Below are 21,366 nucleotides of genomic sequence, written 5' to 3' on the forward strand. Positions count from 1 at the left end.
CACATTATCATCTAGTGCTTGCTAATATTATTAACAGCAGCTACACTAATTCATCTCCACCACTTCTCTCTTTCTACCCATACAGAAATTGTACCAGCTCTGATTGTCTTCTGTGGCATGAAGATTTTGGACCACCACAGAGATAATGCAGACTCTGTGAGGATCCTGAGGCATCTAGAGATTTATCAGCTCCAGTTAGACTCTGCTATACTAAAGAGGAGATGTGAACATAACCAAATGCCATATGGTCTTTGAGGACAACAATCTCCTCATCAATGCAACATTTGTCAGACTGTATATTTATAATCACAAGCTCCAGTGTCACCCATTTGAGGATGAGGTTCCCCTTTGAGTCTGGTTCCTCTCAAGGTTTCTTCCTTTACGGTTCAAGGGAGTTTTTCTTTTCCACAGCTGCCTGAGTCACCTCAGACTTTCTCATTGAAGATAAATACAAACACATTTAAATATATCTATATATCTTTAAATGTGTTTGTATTTCTCATTGAAGATAAATACAAACACATTTAAATATATCTATATATCTTTATAATAACCTTTTGTTCGATGTTTATGTTCTGTAAAGCTGCTTTGAGACAATGTCAATTGTAAAAAGCACTATACAAATAAACTTCAATTGAATTGAATAATACTTTTTAGTAGAATAGCTATAGTTTAATATTAATTTATTATTTAGAATATTTAGCTTCGCTATAGCTGGAATATCCTGGAACCAGGTTCCAGGATATTCCTAATTTCAGAAGGAAAAGTTGTCCAATGAAAGATGAACTCTTCTGAGAATTTCCTTGTGAATGTTTTCACCATTCAGTCACAATAGCTACTTTCCTGAAAACTTGTAAGCAAGGGATTTTGTTGTAGCTAGAACTTTACATATACTACACGGCTAAATGTTTGTGGATACCAAACCATCACACACATATGTGTATCCTCCCCAAAAGTGTTGCCACAATGTTGGAAGCATTGGAAGTTTTCCTTCACAGAAACTAAGGAGTCCAGATCCGTTTCAGAATAACAGCGTCCTCTGCACTATACGAGCTCCATGAAGACAAAGCTTGCTACGGTTTGTGTGGGAGAACATGAGTGGCCTCCAAGGATCTATGACCTGAACCCCCAAGACACAGCGTATTCTGTAGTGGGATGTGGTAGCTCAGTGTTGGACTACTGGTCAGGAGGTCATGAGCTCGAACCCCAGGTCCACCAAGCTGCCACTACTGGGCCCCTGAGCAAGGCCTTTGTTGCTCAGTTGTATAAATTGAAAAAAAAAAAAAAAAAAAAGTAAGTCACTCTCAATAAGGGTGTCTGCTAAATGCCATTAATGTAAATATTCTAAAGCTTTCTCTAGCTGAAGTTTAGAGAAAAGCCTTTATAAAAGATTGTGAGTAAATCAGGGAAGTGATATAGTCAAAAATAACACATGGATGCATGGGCGTAAATTTCATTTAACAGTAGGGGGAGACAATAAATCTAAAATTTCTCATGAGCGATTTTTGAAGGGGGACACAAATAATACAGTCTAATTGTACTTATAAAGACATGTCCCCACAGTGAAAAACTTTGCTTTTATCATTATTATTGTAGCATGGAGACTGCGTCATTATGGTTATTTTAAAAGTTTTTCTCGACGGCTTTGGCGTGTAAGTTGCGGTGCACTATGCAACAAGCTATTGTAAACAAGCTAACGTTAACTAGATAAGTCATATTTTAATCGCTAATATAGCAGATTCCTTGGAAATTACATCGGTAATCAGCATTTTTGCCGCAACTAATTTATGAATGAGTCTGCATCAACTACATTACAGAGAATCGCTTTATTTAAAGTGAATAATATCCCCTATTTAATGGAGTTCAACTTTAATTGCCACCTGACTCGTGTGTGCAGAGTAGGTGAGATGTACTGGGAAAGCAGGCAGTGGGTCAAACCACTGTGAGGAAGGGGAGGGGGGGAACTCAACTGTTTCTAAATGCATTTTTTGCGGGGTTTTTTTTTTACTTACACAATTATTTAGGTATACATATATTTTTCATAATAGAATGCGATATTTTTTAAATATTTTTTTTGGGGGGGGGGGGGGGGGGAAACCACGGATGCAGGGGACATGTCGTCCCCCACCCCGAATTTACGCCCATGCATGGATGTGATCAGGTTTTCACAAAGCGCTTTACAGTTAAATACACCTGTAGGCTAAAGACGAGGCTGTCATTTTAAACCCATCCACCAGGTGTCGCTTTGGGTTATAACACTGTTCAAAAGTAATCGTAAACCTTACTCATGAGAACCTGCTAGAGTTATGTGCTTCTCATGTAACAAATAATTAAACATTACACTGGTCAGGTGTTTCACAGTATCAGGTACTATTTCTGTACAACTTGTTTTCTGTCTGAGAAACGACAAAAACGAGTTTCCGCTGTCACGCGAGGAAAATCCGTGACGTCAACGAGAAGTCCTCTGGCCGTGCGCGCGCCCGCCGGCCCTCGCGCTCTCTACCAGCTGTCCGCTCTCTCTCTCGTTTTCTCATAAACACGTGTTCCCTTCTCTGATTGGCCGCGACGGAAAACCATGAGCTCATTGGTTAAAAATAGTTCCACGCGCTGGTGACTAAAAATAGCCCTGTATAAAAGGCCGGGAGTTTCGCAGAGGCGCGCCGCAGTCCGCCGCCTGAGAGTCAGAGAGCGGAAGAGAGAAAAGAGAGAGAGAGAGAGAGAGAGAGAGAGAGAGAGAGAGTGAGAGTGAGAGAGAGAGAGAGAGAGTGTGTGTGTGTGTGTGTGTGTGTGTGTGTGTGTGTGTGTGTGAGAGAGAGAGAGAGAAAGAGAGAGGGCGTCGGTCTTCACAGCTTTACTCAGAAAAGTCGTGTAAACGCGAGTAGTTTTTTACCTCACAGCTCGCACAGGGACCCACGTGACCAGTTCCTTACTGAACTGTTTTGTTTTTCTTCATCTTTTTATAGAGAGCTGACTGACGAATATTAGTGCACTTTAGCACTTTTTTCCCCTTCCCTGTATCGTATCACATTCACATTCAGATTCAACTACATTGCTTATTGAGACCCAAGCAGAGCTTCAGTGGTTTTTTAGGTGTGGTCCACTGTTTAAATAGTGTTTACAGTTAGCTAACATCTGAGTCACTCTCTTGTGCTTTGGTCATCTCTGGGATCGAGAAGCAAGCTTGTGAGCAAATCCACTGCAATAACTTACAAGGAGCATTCATGCATGCATTCATTAATTCATTCATTTTTAGTAAGCTGTTTATTTCGAGTTGCTGTGGATCTAGAGCTCATACCCAGGGACTCTGTGGGTGTGAGAATGGAAATACACACAAGATGGAATAGTCCGTTACACGACAACATACACAAATGTCCACACCGGGGGGAACATAGTGTAGTCCATCTGCATCCAATGCATGTTTTTTGGAGGTGATGGGAATCTAGAGAACCCAAAGGAAACCAATTCAACCCCAGGAGAACATGCAAAACTCAGAAAGGAGTTACCCTAAAGCCATGAGGCAGTATACCTGCTGAGCATCCGGTTTTGTGTTCAATCAATAGAAGATCAAACCTCTTGTCATCTATATCCAGGTTTCACAATTTGCCAGTCTGTCAACTAATATAGTTGTATATTAACAGCTACACATTTGTAGGTATAAAATAATGACTTTTGCGCTACTTCGTGATCACCACTGTTCGGAGAGTTGGCTGGTAGTTTCAGGATTTCACAGCAAAGTTGGTGTATAAGTAAAGACTGTAGGTTATATTTATTCCATCCACATGTTAAAAATAATTCTTAAGCCTTCATTAGTTTCTGACCACAAGACTGCTGTTAGCTAAATATTCTGTTGTAAACCTAGAAGTGACATTAAATTACTGAGGTCCATGGAGTTTTCCCACTGATCATCAGGGTAGATGGAGCTGGTATCTTATGCAGAGAAGTTATGCATCTACTGTATGTTATCTAGCTAATAAAAGGACCAAAAGGGAGTAAGTAGCATTAAGAAACCACCTTTATAATGCAGATACAAGTTTTTTTTTTTTTTTTTGCCATTTACCATAACATAGAAACAATATATGAATTTATACATGCAAGTGTAATAAATCTCCACGTTTAGTATATTGGTTTCATTTAACTATATGGCTTCCACCATTAAACTTAGATTTAAATTTCTTTATAGCAGGTACACAACTCAAGTCACATATCATAATGATATCGATTTTATCTTGCCATGTAATAAAACAATGCATGTTTGTTAATTTGATGCACAGTTTGACAGCTAAAATGACCCCTATATCGGGTTTATAGATTTTTATCTTAAATGTTTTATTTTAATATAGGCATTAAATTGCATGTATTTTAGAGTTCTACTGTTTGTCTTAATGTCACATCTTTGAAAATGTGGTCTGAAAACTGACAGCATCATTTCAAAATCAGAATGCAATTTCACCATTATATCTGTTACATAAGCAAACTTTGCTCTGCATACAGTCTGTAGTATAAAGTAGTCCAAAACCAAAAAAAAGAAAATTAGACTGGTGATCTTCCTTATAGAAAGTCTTTTATTACATAAGATTACCAAGTCTAGTTTACAAATGGACTTCCAGTCATGACTGTGTGCATCCACACACACGTTACATATGTACATGTATACATATCTAAGCCCCACCCCATCTTTTTTGCTTCTAAAGAAAGTTGGTGGTGTTTAAATTCCTAATCTTAAAAAAAAAAAATATTTATAAAAAATAAACAACAAAAAACCCTCCAAAACATCAAATGAACCACACACAAATCATGTTCAGTTTTCAGCCCTGTTACATGTGGAAATAAAAAAAATCCCAGCATTGTGGTAAGCACTTGATTGGCAGGCATTTGGGTCACATGACAGCATTTGGCAGAAGGGTGTGGCTTTTTAATCACAAAATTCAGGTAAAACATCAAAAACAAAAGAGGCAAAAGTCCAAGTCCTTTGCAATTTCTTAAATACTGATAAAACACTTCCATAACTAAACAAAAAATAAAACAGAGCAGTTACGCTTTCTTCCAAAATGTTTGGCGAGTTTGAGGAATGAGTTTGTGCCTCTACACACATTTTGCACCCCTAATTGGGGTTTCAGTCCAGTGCTGCATGTTCAGAGAAGAAGGCATTTGTTGTTCTTTTTGCCCCTGCGTGCCTGCAGCGCTGCCCTGGTGGCCATCTCAAACACCTCCCGCACACCATCCTTTGTCTTTGCAGAGCATTCCATGTAGCCAAAAGCTCCGATTCGATTAGCCATGTCCCGCCCTTCCTCAGCTTTGACTGGCTCCTATTTGAAATTTAGAAATTATGGAGTAGGTCAGTGACAGATTAATGAGTTAAGTCACAGTAAGCACCATTTTGTATAAATATAAAAGTTGTTTATGGGTAATTCCACACTGTTACTCAATAACACAAATAGTTAAAATGAATAAAGATGGCTAATTTCCATAAACATACATTTACACAATACTAATGATTCGCTGCAGCCCCCAACAATTCTGAAATACATTAAAGCATTGACAACATGACAGTTTTGGGACTTTGTATTACTGGCAGAAACTGACCTGTTTCATCTTAGCCAGCTCTCTGCGTGTGTGCTCATCATTTCGTAAATCCTTTTTGTTGCCCACGAGGATGATCGGTACATTTGGGCAGAAGTGTTTGACCTCAGGTGTCCATTTTTCTGGAATGTTTTCTGTACAGACAGAGATCATATGTAAGACAGTGGCCAACAAATGGCAAATGTACTTTGTTTGCTGGGTGTAACGCTGAACACGTCAATAAATAAAACTTTTATTCAAATCTATGACGTTACACAGATCCCTTAAGCAACCAAATTTGCTAAACAAATCACTGACCTCACCATTGTCACATTTATTACAGCTAAACAGTTTGTTTTTCTATGAAAGATTAATTGTAGGGAGATCAGCATCCCTGTAAGGTACATATCGTTTTTCCATAGAGCAATTACTGCATTATGATTTTCCATTAAATACCTATAATTACATAAATCACTCAAAATAGTTATAACTATTTATTGTAATGTGCTGGTAAAATGGCAGTTCTTAAAAAATTCAAGATCTTCAGAGGCAAATAACAATGATCTAAGGAATAAGAAAGAAATTACTAAAAATTAGGTATTAAAGAGATTCTAGAACATCACTATAAAGGGAGAAATATAAACACAATCACCTAAACTGTCTGGACTGTCAATAGAGAAGCACATGAGAATGACATCAGTGTCTGGGTAGGAAAGTGGGCGGAGCCGGTCATAGTCCTCTTGCCCTGCAGTATCCCAAAGAGCTAGCTCCACCTGAACCACAAAAACAACCAGTAAATCTATTGGCACATTCCTTACAACAGGATTAAAACACACAGACAAAAAAAAATGTTATACAACATAATATTTTGTAATTGACACTGATGATTTTGTAGAATGTGTGTGACGACAGAATTGTGAAAAAAAAACTCATGTTGATTTTTGATAACACGTTCCAGTTTCTTTTTGCTGTTTGTAAACAGTTTGTAATGTGTTCATGGATTAAAAAAAACAACATTATTCTGAACAATAATGTTTTGCCTGCAGTTTGTTAAACAATAAAGGCCAAAAGCATCAAACACAGTTGATTTTCGCTTCCCCTTTCTGGGAAGGCTTTCCACTAGGTTATAATGTGCATCTGTGAGGATTTTTGCTCATTAGACCACAAGAACATTAGTGAGGTCAGGAACTGATGCTAGGTGAGGAGGTCGTTCCCAAGGATGTTCAGTGGGGATAAGGTCAGGGCTCTGTCAAAAATCATTAAAGTTCTTCCACACCAGCCTTAGCAAACCATGGCTACCAGATTTTGCCAAATGGTGTACATCGTGACATATACATCACAGAAATATTTGAGGATTGTGTTATGATAGTCATATTGGTCTACCAACTCTGGACATACTGCAAGAAAAATAAGGAACAGGGACATTAAACTAGAGAAGCACAACTGGAAATTTATTAACAAAGCAGACACTTGTAGTGGTGTTTAATTAAACAAGTATTGTGGATCAGAATAAAGACCTCCAATTTCATAACCACTACCAATAAGAACACTCAGAACATTAAAACATTGAGACTTTTATAAAATGCTGCTTTCCTGTGTACTTTGACCTGTGACACATACGTTATAAATTCTAGTCTTAGGTTGATCTCTAACTGAAGAGACAATAAACACTCGTTTCTTTTTATACTGTGAATTGCATGGAGTGTAACAGCAAACCACACTCCTATCCTTAACATCTGAACAAGTCCAGTATAAAGTGGAACCACTGCTCATTTTTAAGTAGTGGTGTGTGTTTGTTTTGAATGTTCTTGTGGCAGGAAATAATGTTAAAAGTAATCGAATGTTCTAGAGCGTGTTCATGCATTACCTGTTTGCTGTCCACTTCAATGTCTGCTACATAGTTCTCAAACACAGTGGGGACATACACTTCAGGGAACTGGTCTTTACTGAAGACGATTAGCAAACAGGTTTTACCGCATGCTCCATCACCTACGATCACCAGCTTCTTACGAATCGCTGCCATGTCTACAACACACAAACAGGTTACAGGTTAGACACACATGCTTCAGCATCAACTTACTATTGATAGTTGCTATGGTAACATACCACACACACACACACACACACTTATCTCTCACTGTGAAGTGTGAGTCATCCAGCATGTGATCTGTGAATCTCACACACACACTGACCTTTCCCATGATAAACCTACACTACACTTCATGATTTGGAAAATCAGTGAACTGTGTAATTCTAGAACAGGCTTTACCTTATTTTTAACATGATTTACCTTACTGCCAATAACAAGCTACTCAGCTACATGTTACCGGTAATAACAATTGTTACAAAGCACCTGGGCAACTTGCTTTTAATCCACACCCCTTAATTTTTCAGGCTCTTTGCACGTGTGGAATATTGTCTCATCAAATCTCTATTCTACTGTGAGTGTCTGCTAGAGATATGCAAATTAAAGAGAAGTGGAAATCAGCAGGATCTCCAACAACATATCTAACATCCTCTTCACACATTTGCTACAGCAAGCAATTTGTATCAGTTTAAGTTCATTTCCCACAGCTGGACAGATGAGCTGTTCCCTTTAATGAAAGAAGCTATTAAACAGTGAATCTTTTACTAACCAAAGTGCTGAGATGAAGGATACACTGTTCTGTTTTCTTAATAGATTCATGTTTTCCTCAAGCACATGAGGATGAGACTAGAAATGAGAATTTAACCTTTAAAATGATTTTACCAAATGGTTGGCTGGAAAGACTAAAGTACATATTTAAAATGAAGCTGGCCATTATTTTCTGAAGTAGAAGAAAAACCATACAAACATTCAGCTTTAATAAAGGCCAGGGAAGAAGAAGAAGAAAAATCATGCTTTCAATAAATGTATGGAATTCTGTGTAATCTTCCTCCTCAATAACTGCAACATCAGAGTTGATAAAAGCAACCATCATTTTATTTGAACCAGAAACAATAAAACATTTCACATCTCTGTTTACTACACGCCTCCACTTCTAATAAAAAAACAAGGTTCTTGTGCTTTGAAAGCATTGGGCTTCTGAAGTTTGCCTCACTTTAAGTAGTAGTCTGATTATCACAATTCACAAAATTCCTGACAACTAAAATACACTGAAAAATGCATCTTGTTAGTATCTTAATAGAGAAAGAAAGGGGGAAACCCCCAAAACAACCATCATAATTCTCGTGGCACTCTGGATTGATATCCACTGTACTGATTTCATAAAATTGATTAATTTAAAAAAAAAAAAAAATCCTATAAAAAGGACTATTTTTATATCAAATTACACACTTTGAACAAATGTTAACTTTTGCGATACTTAAAGTGTATTTTTCTGTTAAGTAATTATCCGCTAAAGACAAACACTTGCACTTCCTAATGTAATTTTATTTCTCACATATATACATACATATGAGAGAGAGAGAGAGAGATTCTTTGAGATAAATAAATTTCTTCTAAGTCGTGTGTAATGACAGCTGAGGGAAACTGAGCAGGATTTCTTCACTGATGCATCATTAGGACACTTGAAATGAAATCCGGCTTCAGAAACTCACTCATTCAGCTCGGTATAGATAGAGCTGTGAGCCCAGTGTACATTACTTCAACAAAGTTAGGTCTGTGATGGTTTGAAGAACGAAAAGAGTACATGTCTGTATTTGACACTGAGAAGTAGTAAAATAAATCGATCTTGAGGCCTAAAAACACCCTGGGTGGGTCTTAGGAACCCCTCCGGCTTTAAGATGGCGTCAAGGCGCAACAGATGGCTGTACACGCTGTCCTACATGTTACTGCTCACCGATTACATGGCCATTAAACTAGCCTTCATTGGTCTTTAACGCGGTGGAACCTTTGTTCTGTCTTTAACACGTTGGACACAAAGGCAGATCTAGTACAAATTATTTCCATTTATATACAAATATCATTCAAGCAACTTGTTTTTCTGTTCGAAGTTCACAGGTCAATACATGACTTTATTCGAACCTATAAAAAAAAGGCTCACCAACAAACAACTAAAATCTAAAAGCACAAAACAAAGTTATATGTCAATTATTTTCCACACTATATAGTTTCAACAGGAAGTTTAATCCCTTTTAGAGATTCAGCAAACAATCCAATCCTTGTTACGTTTCTCACCTATTAACGAGAGAACAATTCTGTATAGCAAATATAAACATACATCTTTGTGACAAACATCTCACAGGATTATTTAATTAAGACTTGAACGTCTAATCTGTTTATTTGAGAACCCACTTTACCCACAGAAATGTCCATACTAACTTGTTAATAAAACACAACCGTCTGAAGAAGAGATAACAATAGCGAGCCGTTTTTGTTACGACCGACTACTTTCACAATGAACTAACCTCAGTTAGCGAACTAGCTTACAGCCTCTTCCTCAGAACAACAATGAACCCCTTTCTAAACACATTCCGGCGTGTTTTTTAAGAACCAGAACTAAAAGCCTTCCGATACAAATAATGTAATACAAAAAGACCGATTTATTTTTATTCAGCCGGTAAATTATCCTTAGCTAGTTAGCGTCTCAGCTAAAGCCAGTTAGCTTCCTTGCTAAAGCCATTTAGCTTCTTTGCTAAAGCAGGCTAACGTTCCTGCGCTCTGAAACAAGTCTAATCTCGGCTCTAAAATAAGAAGTTTTAAACCAACACTAACAAAAAACCATACAGAAAATTTCACCTTAGTCAAATATTGTTAAAAATGAAACCATTCTTACTTTTAAGGTTAAATTTCTCTCCGTCGTTTCCCAGCAGTTGTGCTCCAGCCTCGTCTCCTACCACATACAATGAATTAGTCACGAGCACGCGCACAGGGCGGGCACTCATAGAAGGGGTAAAGGGACGCGTACACGCGCGCGGGCCACGCCTGCGCGTTCACGCGAAACGATTACCTCATTTAACCCCTTTTTATACCGCCGAAGTTTACGTACACATAAAGACTATTTCAGCATTAATTCCTGACTGTAATCTGTTTTTAATACACCCTCGTCCCCCTCCATTAAAGGACAACCAGAGGGCCATCACTGCCGAAATGTTTATACACTGCATTTAATAGGTGTGTTAAATAAAAGGAGGTGTAAATACACAGAGTGTATATAATACACAGAGTGTGTATTACATGTATTACACGAGTGTGAATTTAAGCCCCCCCCCCGGAAAGTAAGACCCCACCAAAAACTTCATATTTAATAAACCTCTAACTAATAACAATGTTACGGTGTCATCTAGTGGTGGAGATAGATACTACAACCCAATCGTGCTAATTCTTCACAGGCCTTGACCTTCTCATGCAAACAATGTAATATTACTGGAAGAATGTACAATGCCTTGCAAAAGTATTCATACCCACTGAACTTCTTATAACATTTTGACATGTTACAACCACAAACAAAAATGTATTTTATTAGGATTTTATGTGATAGACCAACACAAAGTGGCACATAACTGTGAAGTGGAAGGAAAATGATAAATGGTGTCCAAATCTTTTTTTTTTTTTACAAATAAATATCTGAAAAGTGTGGCGTGTATTTGTATTCAGCCCCACTGAGTCAATACTTTGTAGAACCACCTTTCGTTGCAATTACAGCTGCAAGTCTTTCGGGGTATGTCTCTACTAGCTTTGCAAAATTGCCCAAGCTCAGTCAGATTGGATGGTGAGTGTCTGTGAACAGCAATTTTCAGGTCTCGCCACAGATTCTCAATTGGATTTAGGTCTGGACTTTGACTGGGCCATTCTAACACATGAATATGCTTTGATCTAAACCACTTAATTGTAGCTCTGGCTGTATGTTTTTAGGGTTATTGTCTTGCTGGAAGGTGAACCTCCACCCCAGTCTCAAGTCTATTGCAGACTCTAACAAGTTTTCATCTAAGATTGCCCTGTATTTGGCTCCATCCATCTGACCAGCTTCCCTGTCCCTGCTGAAGAAAAGCATCCCCATAACATGCTGCCACCACCATGTTTCACAGTGGGTATGGTGTGTTCAGTGTGATGTGCAGTGTTAGGTTTCCGCCACACATAACATTTTGAATTTTGGCCAAATATATTGGCCAAGTTCAATATTGGTTTAATTTGATTAGAGCACCTTCTTCCACATGCTTGCAGTGTCCCCCATATGGCTTGTCGCAAACTGCAAATGGAATCTCTTATGGCTTTCTTTCAACAATGGCTTTCTTCTTGCCACTCTTCCATAAAGAACAGATTTGTGGAGTGCATGACTAATAGTTGTCCTGTGGACAGATTCTTCCACCGTTCCGAGAGTTACCATGAGCCTCTTGGCTGCTTCTCTGATTAATGCTCTCCTTGTACAGCCTGTCAGTTTAGGTGGACGGTCATGTCTTGGTAGGCTTGCAGTTGTGCCATGAGATGTTCAAGGCTTGGCATATTAATTTATAATCTGACCCTGCTTTAAACTTCTCCACAATGTTATCCCTGACCTGTCTGGTGTGTTCTTTGGTCTTCATGATGCTGTTTGTTCACTAATGTTCTCTAACACACTTCTGAGGGCTTCACAGAACAGCTGTATTCTGAAGACAGTTGGTTTCACTGGATTTTAGTTAGGGATATCAAATGCAAATGCCCACCACACTTGTCAGATATTTATAATTTTCATTCCACTTCACAATTATGTGTGACTTTCTTTTGGTCTATTTCATAAAATCCCAATAACATACATTTTTCTTTGTAGTTTTAATTTCAAAATGTGGAAAAGTTCAGTGGGTATGAATACTTTTGCAAGGCACTGTAGTTAGACCTTTGCCCAAACTGTGAAATATATCTGTATAATAAAGTCAGTATAGATTTATTTATACAGTGAGGAAAATAAGTATTTGAACACCCTGCTATTTTGCAAGCTCTCCCACTTAGAAATCATGGAGGGGTCTGAAATTATCATCGTAGGTGCATGTCCACTGTGAGAGACATAATCTAAAAAAAATCCAGAAATCACAATGTATGATTTTTTAACTATTTATTTGTATAATACAGCTGCAAATAAGTATTTGAACACCTGAGAAAATCAATGTTAATATTTGGTACAGTAGCCTTTGTTTGCAATTACAGAGGTCAAACGTTTCCTGTAGTTTTTAACTAGGGTTGCACACACTGCAGGAGGGATTTTGGCCCACTCCTCCACACAGATCTTCTCTAGATCAGTCAGATTTCTGGCCTGTCGCTGAGAAACATGGAGTTTGAGCTCCCTCCAAAGATTCTCTATTGGGTTTAGGTCTGGAGACTGGCTAGGCCATGCCAGAACCTTGATATGCTTCTTACAGAGCTACTCCTTGGTTATCCTGGCTGTGTGCTTGTCATGTTGGAATACCCAGCCTCGACACATCTTCAATGCTCTAACTGAGCGAAGGAGGTTGTTCCCCAAAATCTCGCAATACATGGCCCCGTTCATCCTCTCCTTAATACAGTGCAGACGCCCTGTCCCATGTGCAGAAAAACACCCGAAAAGCATAATGCTACCACCCCCATGCTTCACAGTAGGGATGGTGTTCTTGGGATGGTACTCATCCTTCTTCTTCCTCCAAACACGTTTAGTGGAATTATGACCAAAAAGTTCTATTTTGGTCTCATCTGACCACATGACTTTCTCCAATGACTCCTCTGGATCATCCAAATGGTCATTGGCAAACTTGAGACGGGCCTGGACATGTGCTGGATTTCAAACCATGATGTCTTAGTGTATTACCAACAGTAACCTTGGAAACGGTGGTCCCAGTTCTTTTCAGGTCATTGACCAGCTCCTCCCGTGTAGTTCTGTTCTGATATCTCACCTTTCCCCGGTCCGAGGGAAATTGACAGTCATGTTTAGCTTCTTCCATATTCTAATGCTTGCTCCAACAGTGGACCAAGCTGCTTGGCAATTTCCCTGTAGCCCTTTCCAGCCTTGTGGAGGTGTACAATTTTGTCTCTAGTGTCTTTGGACAGCTCTTTGGTCTTGGCCATGTTAGTAGTTGGATTCTTACTGATTGTATGGGGTGGACAGGTGGACTTTATGCAGCGAACGACCTCAAACAGGTGCATCTAATTTAGGATAATAAATGAGGTGGAATGGACATTTTAAAGGCAGACAAACGGGTCTTTGAGGGTCAGAATTCTAGCTGATAGACAGGTGTTCAAATACTTATTTGCAGCTGTATTATACAAATAAATAGTTAAAAAAATCATACATTGTGATTTCTGGATTTTTTTTAGATTATGTCTCTCACAGTGGACATGCACATACGATGACAATTTCAGACCCCTCCATGATTTCTAAGTGGGAGAACTTGCAAAATAGCAGGGTGTTCAAATACTTACTTTCCTCACTGTAAGTATGTTGTCTGCTATTTGCCTTCCTAAGAACATTAGATTGAAACATGATGTTGAGGTAAGTTTTTCTAACAGAATGAATGATTTAATCTAAGGTACTTGTCTAATATTTATTAGTTATATAATAATAATAATAATAATAATAATAATAATAATAATAATAATAATAATAATAATAATAATAAAAACTATAATAATGATTGATCATTGGAAATCACATTGGATTGTATCACTGTAACAACATTTTGAACAAAAACAACAAGGACACATGGAGAACAATTGTTTTAGGGCACCAGTTCCCAACCCTGGTCCTGGAGTACTTAAGGGTTAAGGGTTTTTCCATCCCTCTGGACAGACTGGTTCATGATAGGTCTGTATCTGAAAAAAAAAAAAAGTATAAAAAGTATCTGGTTTCTGTGATTAATGCATACAAACTCATTTCCTAACCACAACGTGCTTCTTGTGCTACTTTTGTTGTCTAAGGGCTGTGGAAGAATAGTATAACTATAACTAGTACTAATAAAATTTACCACTTGTGTTATCAACATTACTTAAGAATGTGAAACACACAGCTTTGTTAGTAGTTTGGATAAGCAACACGATCTTAATGTTAGGAAATTTCCTTGGAAAAGGAACCAAATAAATAAATGAATAAACGGATGAATGGGCAAGATACTTAAACTTTAAGATTTGTACCATCAAAAAACAATCAATATATTATTAGTTAACATTATTATTCATTAGTACAAGTAACACCACATACATTTACTGTGTGTATAATGACAGGACAAGTTTGAAAGTGTTCTCCATATACCCTTTTATTGGAGACAGAGAAAGTGGAACTCAGGAGACATGGCTTTTGAGCCAAAGAGTGAAGGAAATTGTCAAGATTTAGAGCTGGAAAAGGGGGAAAAGTTGAAAAATGTCAGAAAATACTCAACCTGAACAAACATGAAAGAAAAAAAAAAAAAGATTAGTGAGCAAATACATCCAGCTCCTAAAAACTGTTCCCAAATCCTTTTCCCTCTGTCTCTGAACATCAGTCAAATCTATAGAGAGAAAAATATCTGCTTTATAAAAACAGGCCCCTATTTTTTGTCTGTCTTATACATTCACTTTCATCTATACATACAAAAGGCCTTTCCCCGTGAATCATGAATGCTGTGTTAAAAAAAAATACCGGAAAAAAAAAATAAATCACAGAGATGAACAAAGGGAATGAAGGCAATACACATCAAGCATTATAGTGTTTTTTACTGATTCAGGATTTACACTGTGCAAAAAAAAAAAAAAAAAAAAAAATCATATAGAAGTGATAAACTGATTCCTTAGTTCATGAAGCTTTCTAGATAATGACAGAGAACAAAGGTGGTGTGTACAGTAGAACTGGAGTATGTGGCTGTATTGCTATCGTTAGTTTCAACAATCCAGAGTTCACGCACAATAAAAATGGATGATTCGGTGTAAAAACTGAGTTCCAGCGGTGCATCTTGTACAAACGTGTGCATGGAACACAGCTGACTTTTTTTTCGTTGATGTTGTATGGATGATAAAGCAGAGAGCTTCAAGAGACAGTCAGGGGACACCACAGACATAAAAAAAAAAGCTAATGGTTTACTCATTGCTCATGTCACACCATATTAAACATGCTTTAATTGTTACTTGTTCCGGTCACAATCATTGCACCTACATTTAAGGCTTTCGGATTGCTGGTGGCTTCAAAATAGACTTGGAAATTCAGCTCCTCTTATTATTTTCCTTCATAATCCACATTTCAGGATTGTGAGGGACCACAACACTGCACTGGGAGCAGTACTTGCAAATAATAATAATAATAATAATAATAATAATAATAAAATCCTAGATATTTGCATCCTACAGATTTTTACAAATTTGCATGAATTTGAAGGTAGTTGGAATGGCAATTAAAAGACATCCTTAATTATGGCTAATTTTAATTGAATGCGGACGTGAGCAAATAACTTAACACTCAATTAAAACAAACGATTCCTCTGTGATTTCTCAATGTAAATAATCTACCACCATTTATATAACACAAAACACAACTCGGGTTTTATCATTTCATTTCTTGGACAATGTTAAAATCTTCGACTGTCTACCTTTGGCAAACCAGCTAACGTCTGAAATGATTTCTGAACGTCTCTGTCAGTGAGAAACAGGCACAACTCGATTTCCATGCACAAATAGGTGTATGCATTTAAAAAAAAAAAAGAGCTCTGCTGCCTTGCAACCTGCTGCTTCGGGGGAAGAAATGTTGACAAAGCCTAGGAGTTACCCATAAGCCAACTGGAGAGCCTGCAGTTCATTTAAATTATATGTTTTAAACCAGCAGCAGCTGAAGCATTTATTCAGAAAAAAAAAACTCTTTCCAGAATTCTTATGCGTGCCCCACACACACAGAAGTACAAACACGCATACACACTGTCTTATTTGTACATTGCAAATTATAAACATGAGTGCCACAGATATACACTTTCAGGAAAGTTCATCGGTACAACACCAAAGCTGAACATATCGGTGCACTTGTAGGCTTTTGTTTAAGAGCATTTATTAGAGCTGATCAGGATTTAGAAACTACCTACGACATGTCGTCTTACTCTCCTGGGTAAATCGTCACCGCCTCGGCAACAGGTGTTGCAATAGTGTCTCAGATTCAGAGGGCTGAACTCTAGGGTTTCTGCACAGGTGTGCGTGTGTGTTAGGAGTGAATGGGGGCGTCTTCAAAGCTTATGATGCTCGACTCTTGCCCTGTGGAATTCTGGGTGGAGCCGGAAGCCGGCGTTGAGGAGTCGCAAGTGGGGAGCAGTGGCGCGTCTGTCCGAATCTCATCGTCGTCTTCCTCGTCCTCCATGCTGGGCCAGGCGGACTGGTCCTCCACTCGCTTGAGACGTTCATTCAGAGCTTTCAGTGCCAGCTGCCTGCAGGTCAAACACAAAAAGGAAATATTTCTAAAAGAATTTATGAAAAGGTTTGGTCGATTTTCTAGAACAGCAGTTCTGAGAACAGCTGCTTGCTCCTAATGTCGTTTCTATAGTAACCGCTCATTCACAGGGCACATAAGACAGACACAAGCTCTACACAGTCTCAGACTAATAATAAATCAGTCTGAAAAATAAAAAAAGCCAATTTTATATATTTGACAAATGAATTGTCTCAAGTGAAGTACAAAGACATTTCAAGAGAAAGAAAAAGAAAAATAGATGTTTGTGGCTGGTGGAATACAAGTGAAAGAAAGGACTGGACTTGTGAAATGTGTCAAAAAGAATGATGACATGTTCACCTGTAACAAAACTTAACACCTGTCTATTAATTTAAATATTTATTACATATTTAAACATTTAGTTAGATTTGTCTCAAAACACAAAAGATGTTTTCATGCTTAAAAGTAGATCCCATCCTTTTGTTTCTCCTAGAAGGAGAGCCGAGCAAGAACCCGCTGAACTTCTACTTTATTTCCCAATTATCTGAGAAGATTGATGGCAGTCACTGTAAAAATGCCTGGACCCCCTCTATGAACAATAATGAGCTTGTCTGTTTGTTTAGGCTGCACTTGTGCTCTGAAATCCCCAATTTGTGCTGCTGCAGCTTTTGAGGAATGCGTACTAAAAACAACTACGAGCAGTATTTAAATTTGTGCTTGTGTGGATGTTGTCACACCTCTCAAAAACAAGCCCAACAAACGAGGAACCGACAGATTCAATTCTCAACATGCACCAAAAATCCTGAAACTATAAAGAGTATAGATCCAGTTCTATTGTGGCAAATGTTCTGGTGCATTTTGTTTGGTGTGTTACGGACTCTTGTTGGGTTCTTTGTTGCTATCGGCAAAGTATGGAACTGTTCAAAAATGACTATTCCAGCCTCTTACCTTCTCCTCTCGGCATCCTGTGGGTCTGTGCCAGGCAAGCTGATGGTGATGGATGATGGAGCGCCAACGTCATAACGCTTCACCATCTTGCGACAGACCTTGATCTTGACAAGGGCAGCATGCACCAGGCTGGCAATTAAGCCCACTGCAGGCTGAAGTGCCTCTGGGAAGAAGGAGGCAAAGGCAAAATGGTCTGACATGTCACCGCGCCCACGGCTGTGCCTCTGGTAGAAGCGCAAGTAAACCCACCCTGCTAGTGCACCATAGCTACAGCCCACAAAAGGTGCAGAGCTTTCCAGCAGCCCAGCTAGCCGCAAGATAGCTAACGCTAGCAGGACAAGTGCTGGAGCTGCCTTCAGACGAATCTGAGGCACTCGTAGCACGATTGTGTCGCCTGACGTCTGCTTTAGAGCCACCAGGACGGCACCAAGAAACGCAGGTGCGCCGCTGATGTGTACGTCAAACAGGTAACCTAGGTCAAAAGTGATGGCATAGGCAAGGACATAGGAGAGGCCTGAAAGCAAACCAGCAGCAAAGTTCACCACTAAAAAGAAGATAAGTAACTCCAGTGCACCCCATAGTGGCTCCAGCAGTCTCCCTGCGATGATCACGGTAGCCAAATTTACTGCTAGGTCCCACACGTGCTGCTCCACCACGGAGTGCGTCAACAGAGTCCAGATCCAGAAGTTGGGAGGAAAGAGGTATCCGGGTGTGATTCCGAGAGCCAAACGTGTGTCCGCCAGCCACGAGACGAGGTAAAGTACAAACACTGTGGCACATATACATTTCACCACCACACTTGTGCTGGCTAGAGCAGTCAGAAAGTGCTGCCGTGCCACTGGCAGATATCGGTTCATGTTTGTCAGGTTTGACTCGTCTTCACTTATAAGTGTGAGCTGATCGGAGCCTCAAGTATCACCAGCGCCCACAGGTCAGAGCAGTGACTTCAAACCCTGACATCCATAAACAGCATGGCAACATCATCAGAAAACTGCATATGCTTCCTGTATCAAAGAAAACACAGAATTACATCACTATTTCAAACAGATTGTTTTTCAAGCTAGTCATAACTTATTTTATCTCTAGTGTATGTGAGATTAGCCGGAAAAAAAAAACTGTACACATATTTTACTGTGGTGTGATAAGAACAGAAAACCTGTATATTATAACTCACATAAATAAAGTCTGAGGACTTACAGGAGGAGACGTGCTATAACCCAAGACTATTAAGAAACAGCAAAAAACCTTTCTGTAAAATGTGTCAGTCAGTCAGTCAGTAAGTTGTCTACAATAAGACAGCCTTTAGGACACAGGACTTCTCAGTGACATTACAACAGACGTCTTGTCTTATAATTTTCAAGAGAAAAAAGAAAGATGTCACAGACGCTAAATCAAGTCAAACTAACGTTAGTTAACAAAGTGAAGCTGATGATGTGTTCAGTCCTTCAGCTCTGAGGATTAAAGTCTCTTAATAAGAAACGTGTACGATAGAAAGGTAACAATTACACAACACGCTTCAGTTCCACACCTGCACTCATTAGAACTGTGATTTCTGACTATGACTTAAGCTACTTACTACCCTGCTAGTTTAGTTAGCCTGCTAGCTAGGAAGAACTTTGTCCCTCAGTGTGGTATCAAACATGTTGCTTCATTCTTTTACCAGATGACAATCGATCAGTTTTTAAGCAGCCTCTCTGAGTTAAGGTGCTTGCCCTCTTATGGGCAAGATTAGCGTAGGACATCAACAGTTGTCGCCGACAGCACGCCCTGTCATCCCGGCCGGAGCGCGCAGGTGAGCCCGAGGATTCACTTCTTCCACTAGGCCTCGGGAAAGATTTTTTATCGCCTCGGATAGTCGTGAGACTCAAAACAGCCGTCCAACGTGTCAGTCCAGCGTTTCAGCGAGTATATATCCGGTCCTGTAGGTTACACGTTGACGTGTACTGAGTATACACTTGCTATGCTACAGGCTAAATCCAACACCGCGATAAGAACAAACGCCAGATTTGCAAACGTCACCGTCTGACCATAACAGCTTCGCTTTACGGCAGCCAGCTCGGCGCAAAGACTGCTGGGAAACGTAGTAACAGTAATACAAGCAGTATGTCAAGAAACTAGTGAGAAGGTCTCTTTGTTTATCCATCTTGGCCAAACACTAAATGCACTAAATGACAATAAATAAAGCATGAACACAAAACTAATCAAAGTAATGAAGTCAATGCCATAGCTTAATAAAGTTTTATTATTGTATTTTGGCAGCAAAGGCTACAAAACATCCTCTATAACAAAGCAGAAATACAGCTCAAACCAGACACAACCAAGATCAGGACATCCTTCTAAACCGTCACAAATGTCACATACGCTATATTGCCAAACGTTTTGGGACGTCTGCCTTTACACGCACATGAACTTTAATGGCATCCCTTTCTTAAGTGTTTAATATGGAGTTGGCCCATTCTTTGCAGTTATAACATCTTCAATTCTTCTGGGAAGGCTTGCCACAAAGTTTAGGAGTGTGTTAATGGAACTTTTTCACTATTCAAAAAGTGAATTGCAAAGAGCGTGAATTGGAAGTGCATTTGTGAGGTCAGGCACTGATGTTGGATAACAAGACCTGACTCGCAGGCTTCATGCTAATTTATCCCAAAGGTGTTTTATTGGGTTGAAGGACTGTGAAGTTCCTCCACACCAAACTCACTCATTTATGTCTTTATGGACCTTGCTTTGTGCACTGTTGTGCAGTCATGAAATTGTCCGACATGTCTTGGTATGCTGAAGCATTTAGAGTTTGGGGCCAAGCCCAACCCAAGAAAAACAAGCCCACACCATAATTACCTTCCACCTAAACCTTGCACTTGGTACAATGCAGTCAAGCAAGTACTGTATTTAGCTGAAATTGCTAAAAGGAATGTTTGAAAAAAAAAAAAAGGTTCTCATTCTGGAATGGAAAAAGCCCATACTTAAATCCAATACAAAATCTGTGCCATGAGTTGAAAATTGCTGCCCATTTAAGTTAAACCTTCATTTAATTTGGGAGAGCTGGAGAAACTGAATGAGAGAAAATACCAAGAAAATGACATCACAAAGCTGAAATTTCTGCACAAGGACAATGCAAAATTGACTATGGGCAGTGAACACAGCAATTTTGCAGTGTTTAAAGTTTTAGTTCTTTTACTTTTGAATAATGATGATCTTTTCATTCTGTAGCAAGTCACTCAAAAAGACGTATATTCTAATATACTTAAATCTGATGTCAGCAAAAAAAAAAAAAAAAAAATCCTGGGGGTGAATATTTTCTGGAGGCACTATCTATAAATGTGATGAATAAAAAAGGCTTTTTTTTCTTTGTGAACTTCAACAACCCTGACCAGGCTGTTCCTCCTGTGAGTTTTGTGGACCTTCCTGGCAAGCTTTAGAAAACATCAAAATAATACCCAGTAGTGTGCTTCCTGCTGGTATCTGTATTTGTATCCATTTGCAACACACTCCAAATAACATATTCATATTTGTTTATATCCATGCAAAACCTGCTATTTCCCATGTGTTCCAATTCACTTCC

At 38.9% G+C, this 21,366-nt stretch overlaps 2 protein-coding genes across 5 annotated transcripts; both read right to left on the reverse strand.

The window, feature by feature from the left end:
• Positions 1–4,544: 4,544 nt before the first annotated feature.
• On the reverse strand, positions 4,545–10,475 carry rhoab (ras homolog gene family, member Ab). Its single transcript, XM_027134032.2, has 5 exons — positions 10,317–10,475; positions 7,427–7,584; positions 6,212–6,332; positions 5,584–5,714; positions 4,545–5,306 (listed from the first exon to the last, which is right to left on the reverse strand). The coding sequence occupies exons 1-5, from the start codon at positions 10,423–10,425 to the stop codon at positions 5,133–5,135; spliced, it is 693 nt and encodes a 230-aa protein (XP_026989833.1). The 5' UTR covers positions 10,426–10,475; the 3' UTR covers positions 4,545–5,132.
• Positions 10,476–14,710: 4,235 nt separating this feature from the next.
• Positions 14,711–19,856, reverse strand: tmem115 (transmembrane protein 115). 4 transcript variants are annotated; one of them, XM_027134038.2, is made up of 3 exons: positions 19,468–19,856; positions 17,808–18,811; positions 14,711–16,857 (listed from the first exon to the last, which is right to left on the reverse strand). In XM_027134038.2, the coding sequence occupies exons 2-3, from the start codon at positions 18,662–18,664 to the stop codon at positions 16,638–16,640; spliced, it is 1,077 nt and encodes a 358-aa protein (XP_026989839.1). In that variant the 5' UTR covers positions 18,665–18,811; positions 19,468–19,856; the 3' UTR covers positions 14,711–16,637. The 4 variants fall into 4 exon arrangements, with proteins under 4 accessions (XP_026989839.1, XP_026989840.1, XP_026989842.1 ...); XM_027134039.2 differs by lacking the exon at positions 19,468–19,856 and adding an exon at positions 19,384–19,402; XM_027134041.2 differs by lacking the exon at positions 19,468–19,856 and adding an exon at positions 19,005–19,351.
• Between the last annotated feature and the right edge of the window lie 1,510 nt (positions 19,857–21,366).

This window comes from Tachysurus fulvidraco, chromosome 14, assembly GCF_022655615.1.
Source record: "Tachysurus fulvidraco isolate hzauxx_2018 chromosome 14, HZAU_PFXX_2.0, whole genome shotgun sequence".
Classification (NCBI taxonomy): Eukaryota; Metazoa; Chordata; class Actinopteri; order Siluriformes; family Bagridae; genus Tachysurus; species Tachysurus fulvidraco.